This window comes from Vespula pensylvanica, chromosome 2 (assembly GCF_014466175.1).
Source record: "Vespula pensylvanica isolate Volc-1 chromosome 2, ASM1446617v1, whole genome shotgun sequence".
NCBI lineage: Eukaryota > Metazoa > Arthropoda > Insecta > Hymenoptera > Vespidae > Vespula > Vespula pensylvanica.
This window is the reverse complement of record NC_057686.1, coordinates 14,181,741-14,189,925: the sequence shown is the minus strand read 5'-3', so window position 1 is coordinate 14,189,925 and position 8,185 is coordinate 14,181,741. Positions and strand designations below refer to the sequence as shown.

Genomic DNA, 8,185 nt, shown 5'->3' with positions numbered 1-8,185 from the left:
TTATGTGAAAAAATCTATAAAGTTGATTTTACTCTCCTCTTACTTGACCATGCTGGACTTTGTGGTTTAGTTAAGGGTTTTGTAGACTTAACACGAATAAGTGGTTTATATATTGGCATTGGTCTAGCTTTTATCTCAGCTTGCTTTCGAAGCTTTGCTATTTCCAATTTTTCATTTGCTTCCTTTTCTTCTTTTTCTTTTTTAAGCTTCTCCACTTGTAAAACTTTCTTTTGCTTCATTTTATCTTCCAATACACGTCGTTGTTTTTCTCTCTCCTCGACATTCATTTTAAATGCAGTACTTTTTACCTTAACATCTTTGCTCTGTTTTAAAGTACTATTATTTGTAACAGACACATTAATATTAGGTTGCCTATTTTCTTTCTCAATACATTTTTTATTTACTTGTATTATCTCCTGTTTCTTAACTTTTAAATTTGTATTACTCTGAATATTTTTACAAGAAATAGATGCAAGTGATTTTTTTGTCTGATTTGTATCCTTATTCTGACCATCTTGAGTTTTCTTTTTCTCAATTTTATTTTTCATTGGATTAATAGTCTTCATTAGTTTATTTGGGGGCAATGAATGTATGTAAGCAGTACTACTTTTTTTATTTCCTTCAAATTGTCTACTATCTTTATTTTTGTCATTAATTTCTTTGTTGCTACAAGAACTCATGAGAGCTTTTTTTCTTGTATCAAATAACTTACTCGGAATTTTATGAGATATATCTAACAATTTTAAATTAGGAACTGATTTTGATTTATTGCATTTAGATTCTGATTGATCTAGTTTTAATTGCTTTTTAATTTTATCGCGATGTTCAAAACTGAAGGGTACTGGACATGTAATCTTCTTTTGCTTAGTATGTATAGGAATATCAAAAAATAAAATTTTTTCTTTTTTAATTATAATCTCTGATCCAGTATTACCTACAATTGTAGTAACCATTTTTTTTGATGCACTGTTCTTTTGACAAAATGTTTTTTCTTCTTTGGAAAAAGAAGAATAAGATTTCTGAGTTTGTTTTACTTTTACTGTAGTATCTGCCTTTGCAACTCTAATATTTTTCTGTGTAATTTTATCATGTAAAGCTAAGGAATCTGCAGAGTTATTACATCGCACAAATTTTGTTTTTGATTGATTTTTTTCTACTTGCTTAAGTTTTGATTTGTCTTGATCTTTCTGATTAAGAGTTACAACAGGTCTATTATGTGTATTTATCTTTGTGGTTGAACATTTTTTTATCACAGAAGATTGTTGTTTCAAATCAGAAGGCTTCAATTTCAAATGTTTGTTATTTAATTTTATTTTAGAATGATCATTTTTCAAGTTATTATTTTGTGGTATATTACATTTCAAATGATCATCAATTTTTGATGTCTTACTAAAATCTTTCATAACTTTTATTGATGAACTTGTGTCTGGTTTAAACATATTAATGCTAGATAAAGATACATTTTTTGTTTCTTCCTCAAGTATATTTCTTGCAATGTCTTGCATTTGTTTATTGGTTGAAACCAATACAGAATTATTGTCTATTTCACGAATCTTCACAGGCTTGGAAGTTTTACTTTTAATTGGTATTGGTTTCTTAAATATATCTTCTGTTGATGATACATCTGTATTCTTTTTATCATTACATAAATCTTCACAAAGTTGAACATTTTGCATAGCTTCATTCAAGATATTTTCATAACTCACTTGTTTCATAATTTTCTGTTTACTATTATTATATGGTGAAGGATATATTACTTTTATTGGTGTATTCTTGAGACTATCTATTTCTGTTTGTAAATTTTCAGTAGACATAGATTTTATAAAATATCTATTTTCTGATTGCACAGATTTTTTAGGTGTTTCAATAATTTCAGATACCTCCTTAGCTGATTCAGTATTCTGATTAATTATTTTAGCACATAATTTAGGTTCATAAATTTCATGATATTTTTCAAAATAATCATCAGATGGTACTTGTGGACTAGATGTAAAATCTACCCACTGTGGAGCACAATAATTATCCATTGTATGAATTTTTTGTATCAAATACAGTAATTATGTATCAATAAAACTATTATAATAACTATTATTTAAAGCCTACTCCACATTGTATATAATATCTGAAATAAAAAATGAAAAATATAATATTATACCATCACAGATTAATGATTATTTTTTTTACAAACAATAAAGAACTTGATATACATAATTAAATAACATAAGAAAAACCAAAAGTTTCTATGTAATGTTTGTATGTACAGTATACTTCATATATTTATATGTAAATTTTTCTATGTATATTGTCTGTGTGTACGTGCGTGTATATATAATATGTATATATAAAAATAAAAAATATCATGACTATAAATATATGAAGTAAAATAAATACAACAAATTTTTAATATATGCTTTAAATTATTAAGTTACATGAACATTCTTATTGTGATTTACTTACCCAATATAAACCTCTTCATTGAAATAACGTTATATTTATTAAGCAAATGCTAATAAACTTCTAAATTAATTGAGATTATATCAAATTAATTCACGTGAAGTACGTCTTTTTGTCTTAATAAACAATATTTTTCGAACTACAAAACTACACAACATTGACCGTTAGATACATTCATAAAACTCCGATTTGAAATTGAACAGATCTCACAAATATGACGTAGAGAGAACACTTACAAGTATCTCCAACGCCATCTTGTGAGAGACACGAAACAAATATACCTTTTAAGTTTTTTTATAATTAAATTTGTATACGTGTAAAAATTTTTTCAAAACTCTCTAATTATATTACCTTTCGAACTTGAAGCAAAATAAATCTAGTTAATTCGTAAATAAGAAAAATATGAATATAAAAAAAATAAGTCGTCGAAATGATAAATCAAATGATCGAAGACAATCTAGATATATATTTTAATTTCATGGATTTTTCTTTCAATTGAAAAATATTCATGAAAAATAATAAAGAAAAACACATAAAACACACACTGAAACAAGAATGTTATTAATAGAAATTATTGCGCAAAAATTGTTTGTTGTTCGAAAAAAGGCTATTCAATTAGATGCTAAAATAAAAATGTTATTCTTAATATAAATTATTGCACGAAATTGTTTATTGTTCGAAAAAAAAGGGCTATTCAATTAGATGCTATTTACAAAAGAAAATATTTCATGTGATTATAAATGAAAAAAGAATCCTATTCTTCCAGAAAATTTATTAAATTTTGCATACATAAACACACATACACATACGCGCGCACCACATTCAGCGTAACTATATTTTAACATTTTCATATGCCTTTTTCTATGAATAATAATTCATTCAAATATAATAATAAATTGATATATGATTTGAGCTCTTAAATTCTAAAATCTATAGAAATGCATGTTAGATTGTAAAATGAACAAATTCTAAATACCATTCTGATACTCTTTCAAATCAGATAAGAATAATTGTTATTCTCTTCTGTACCATTTTCTTCATACTTATCATTACGACCATTGTTATCATGACAGCTCTTTTATTGTTCTTGTTGTTATCATTATTAATATCTTTTATTACTGTAATTATTATTTCTATTTTTATTCTTATAATTATGTGGTTATTATCATATGATTTCAGTTATTATAATTTTATTATCATTATTATTATCATTACTATAATTATTATTATAATTATTATCATTATTATTTTATTATTATTATTATTATTATTATTATTATTATTATTATTATTATTATTATTATCTTCATCATCATCATCATCATCATCATCATCATTATCATTATTATTAATATACCCTCATCATTACTAAATGAAGAAAAGTACAGATATTAATTGTAGAACCCCCTGTAACATACTAAAAATGTTCTTGTTTTTAAATCGAATAAGTTATAAGAATATATGTACTTGTTTTACATTCAAATGAGTGCTCAACAAATTTTTAAAATATCTGATAAAATATAATAATAAATTCTTCTATTTAAAACTTTATGATTGTTAGTATAATATAGGTGATAAAAGATGCATAATATGCATCACTTTAGACCTATAGATTGCAAAACATATTTGTTATTTATATAAATGAATTAATGAGAAAGAATATAATAGATTACATCTTATTACTCATCATTCAATTGCATCTCTACTATACTCATCCCATTCAGTTGCAAAATCTCTTGCTTCTGGCGATTGCTGTTCATTACTATCTTTATCAGCAACTTCATCAGTAACTTCGTCATCTCCTTCCACATGTTCCTCTTCAATAATCATAACAGATTCCTGTGATTCTTCTAGTCTATTTCTATCTTCGGTACATTGTTCCTCGTCATATTCAACTATCTCAGTTTGTTCTTCGACATACTGAATACCGTCTTCCATCTGATGAGAATTACTCTCATCTATAAGCTCAGATCTTTCATCTTGTACTTCTTCTTCCATTACTGCCTCTTCCACTTCCTCTACAACTTCCTCGACTATTTCCTCTGGCTCCTGTGTAATCTCTATAGATTGATAATCATTATATGTTTGTCTATCTGTCTCATCATTATCGTGAATGTACACGATCATCCCATCTTCCGTACCTTGCATTACAATCTGTTCATTTCCAGAAATATCCAATTGTTGCGGTTGTTGATGATGATCATTCTCCTCCTGTTGTTGATAATTATCATTATTAATCAACATGATCATCTGTTGACCTTCGAATTCATGAGCGTGATAGGTTGTAGTTTGTGAAATATCAGTTATCTCCGGTACTATGTATTCAGATTGATTCTCTACTTCTTGCGTTTCTGGCGATACGCTATCTCCAACTCCGAGTGATGTCGCTATCCCACTTGCTACGTGACTAAGAGCTTCTGCCTCCGAAGATGGTTCTAAAGAAATCGGAGGAGCAGGAGTCGCTGTTTCAGAATCTCGTAGATCTTTGTGAGAACAGTCGATATGAACTTGCAAGTTCGTAACACGTACGAAAGTTTTGCTACAGTGAGGACAACGATATCCTTTTTCTCTTCCTTCCACATGATTACCATGTCCAGTATTGATTTCATGTGTGGTAAGATCAGTAATATCCTTAAAAACTTGAGAACATTGTAAACACTGAATTACTTCAAAAGTCGTATGATGCCGGGATGTAGGACGATGATTATGATTTATTTGATGTCTCACGAGTAGAGTTTCAGAAAGAGCCACATACGAACATGCTTGACATTTTGGGAAACACATGCTCTTTGGTGGAGGCACATTGTGTTTTGTATAAAGATGATACATTAAAATATTTCGTTTTGTTGCTTTATAGCCACAGTGCTCACAAACTCTTGGATCGAACTTTTCCTCATGCACATCTTGCATGTGTCTTCTATACATATAATAATTCGTATACTCTTCATCTAAATCGCATTTATTGCATTTCCATGGTCCAGTCTCACCACCATCTACGTTACCGTTACACTTTGAATCATTCTCATCTCCATTATTGCTAGACATCAAGTGATCAGATTTCAATACCACATAGGAAACTTTTGTTTTACAAGGAGCACTAGTTTCTGTAGATTTCGCTTCTTTCTGCATTATCTTTAAACGTATATTTTTATTATTTCTAATCAAATGCGGATATTTTTTGAGCACTTCCCTGATTATTTTTGCGTGATTGTTAATAGAATCGTCCGTGTGACAAGATGAAGATTTCTCCAAGTTTTCTTTTTCTTCAAGATCGAATCTTACTCTTTTTGCTGTTGGTTGTGCATCTTGAGATCGTTCTGATGTATTTGATATTGTCCAATCATCATCTGAATTTACTTCTTTAGAATCTTTTTCATGTAATTGAGTGTCATCTTCTTCATCTTCTGTTGAATCATTCTTGATATCTCTGTCAGGAGAGCATTTGAGAGAAAGTGATGAACTATCTCTTTTGTATTTTCCTGATGCTTGAACAATGGGTTTTGTATTATATGTAATATCATCAAATGAGGAAAAAACTCCAAGAGCAAAATCTTCTGCTTCAGGCAGATCAAATCGGGATGGCCCAGCAGTGATTTCTGTAGACTTCTGTGCCGAACCACGTAATTCATAATTTGCCATTGGCAATGTAGGAGGTAATTCTAATTTTCTTTTCCAAATTGGAAGCCTATGAGTTATAAAAAATAAATGTTTAATAAAATGTAGCTAAGAACAACACAATATATATCATGTAACAATTAATAAAATTTTTCATACATACTTTCTCCCAGGTAATGGTTGAGCAGAAAGTGTTGATGTACTTGTAGTTACTGTTCCTTCAGTTGGCAATGTTGTGGATTTTGAAATAATTGGAGTATTTGATTTTGCTGGTCTATTTGTTTGTAATGCAGTTGTATTAAACTGAGCATCAAGCAGCTTAGTCAAAACTGTCATTTTCATTTTTTGTGCAGTACGATATAATGCATGTTGTTCAGAAGTCCAGTATTCCAATTGTCCAGTATACATAAAACTATAAAAATTTTCGATTTTAATAATTTCCTAGCTTTAATCACATACGCAAGTGCACACAAAATGCTTAAAAAAATATTTTTACCTTATAATAGACTTAACACACTCATAAGGCATATCTGGTGGCATAATAATAACTCCATCAAAATTTTCATCTTTTTCTTTTAACTGACGTTCCAATTGCATAAAGTAATCTGTACATGTTGTGATCACTAAACGATGTGCCTAATTAATAAACACACATTGAATATTTTTTGTTAATCTATAATATTTTAATTTAATAAATTTATAATTAATTTTATATATGCATGATATTACTTGTAATACCTGTACAGTAATATCACTAGTTGGAAATTTGATTGTTAAATCAAGTAATTCTTCTTCAAAATAAAGCTGTTGAAGTCTCTGCAGAAAGAAAGTTCCCCAATTATCCACTTTTACTTGCTTCAACCCTCGCGAAGGGAGTGATTTATCTCGATTTGTTGTTGCCTGCATCGTTTGATTATCTATATACGAAAATATTACATTAATGTAACAAAAATATTATAAACATATTGTTATAAATATTATAAAAATTTTGTTTATATGCAAGTATTACATCTTTTTTCTCATAAAGATCAACTTTAACTACATTATATAAAACTATATAAGTATTCATACCAATACTATTTTAAAAAATGAGTATTTTATAATAATTCTAAATAAATTTTTTTCTTGACATAAATGATAAAATATAATTGATAATATGAAATATAGTTATTTAATACACAAAAATCATATTACCAACAAGATATCTGTTCCTTAACGCAGTTGCTGATTATTGTTACTATGCTTATAAATGTATTATTCCCACAGGTAAATCTCTTTTGTTTCCTTTCCTTTAAAAAATATAATACCTATAGGTATTGATATTGTTGGTTGGAATTTCATATTGTATATATTACAAGCTATTTTATTGAAAAATAGCAATACTGTTCTTATCAGTCAAATATATTTAATTGAAGCTGGAAAATCCACACTGTAGTTAACTGTCCACTTAATTTGCTTTTATACAAATTCTTGCACATTTATTTCTTATTCTTCTATAAAACAAAAATTATTAAACTTATCATAAGCTTTGATACTTCACAACTCACCTTGATCAAGATTGATTATGATCTATAGCTATAAGCATATTACCATCCAATTATCATTCCGAATGAATACTTTTCTCTATTTTATATTTATTTAAATTATACGAATAATAATATAAACATAAAACATGCAATCAAATTTTAACGTTGTAAACGCACGCGCGTATGATACATTGAAGAATAAAAAAAAATACGTTGGGTTGAAGTAAGACATAAGCTAATATTTTGTAGGACGCCGTTCGACGCGGATCGAACACATATACATTTCTCAAAATTTAAGAAAACACTGTACTATCCATACATAATGTATATAGGTAAATTAAAAAAAACGCCGTATTTCAAAGGACACATACCTATTCAGGAATAGTTTAATATGTTTCGTTTAGCTCCATCTCTTAAAAATTTCTTTGCGACATCACCAATGTCGAGTGATGATCTCTCCCTCATAGATGGAGTTAACTGATCGCGAAAATAAATCAGTCCGACCAACCGTAAAATATGAAATATCACGGCTTTGTATTTCGATTATTTAATTTTTACCCTACATACGAAATATTTGTCCAATATGTTTT

General features: G+C 28.1%; 2 protein-coding genes across 8 annotated transcripts; both read right to left on the bottom strand.

Moving 5' to 3' along the window:
* Positions 1 to 7: 7 nt before the first annotated feature.
* Positions 8 to 2,709, bottom strand: LOC122627134 (calponin homology domain-containing protein DDB_G0272472-like). Its single transcript, XM_043808012.1, has 2 exons — positions 2,458 to 2,709; positions 8 to 2,122 (listed from the first exon to the last, which is right to left on the bottom strand). The coding sequence occupies exon 2, from the start codon at positions 2,025 to 2,027 to the stop codon at positions 15 to 17; it is 2,013 nt and encodes a 670-aa protein (XP_043663947.1). The 5' UTR covers positions 2,028 to 2,122; positions 2,458 to 2,709; the 3' UTR covers positions 8 to 14.
* Positions 2,710 to 3,749: 1,040 nt separating this feature from the next.
* Positions 3,750 to 8,102, bottom strand: LOC122638082 (centrosome-associated zinc finger protein CP190). Of its 7 annotated transcripts, none has more exons than XM_043830739.1 (6): positions 7,967 to 8,102; positions 7,264 to 7,562; positions 6,808 to 6,986; positions 6,566 to 6,705; positions 6,233 to 6,481; positions 3,750 to 6,139 (listed from the first exon to the last, which is right to left on the bottom strand). In XM_043830739.1, the coding sequence occupies exons 3-6, from the start codon at positions 6,973 to 6,975 to the stop codon at positions 4,141 to 4,143; spliced, it is 2,556 nt and encodes an 851-aa protein (XP_043686674.1). In that variant the 5' UTR covers positions 6,976 to 6,986; positions 7,264 to 7,562; positions 7,967 to 8,102; the 3' UTR covers positions 3,750 to 4,140. The 7 variants fall into 7 exon arrangements, with proteins under 7 accessions (XP_043686674.1, XP_043686676.1, XP_043686677.1 ...); XM_043830741.1 differs by having other exon boundaries at positions 7,264 to 7,559; XM_043830742.1 differs by having other exon boundaries at positions 7,264 to 7,358.
* Positions 8,103 to 8,185: the final 83 nt, after the last annotated feature.

Coding starts and splice junctions, on each gene's coding strand:
- LOC122638082 (XM_043830739.1), bottom strand. CDS start 6,975: ATGCAGGCAACAACAAATCGAGATAAATCACTCCCTTCGCGAGGGTTG. Junction 6,482..6,565: donor TGTGTTAAGTCTATTATAAG/GTAAAAATATTT, acceptor AAATTTTTATAG/TTTTATGTATACTGGACAAT. Junction 6,140..6,232: donor CAACCATTACCTGGGAGAAA/GTATGTATGAAA, acceptor TATAACTCATAG/GCTTCCAATTTGGAAAAGAA.
- LOC122627134 (XM_043808012.1), bottom strand. CDS start 2,027: ATGGATAATTATTGTGCTCCACAGTGGGTAGATTTTACATCTAGTCCA.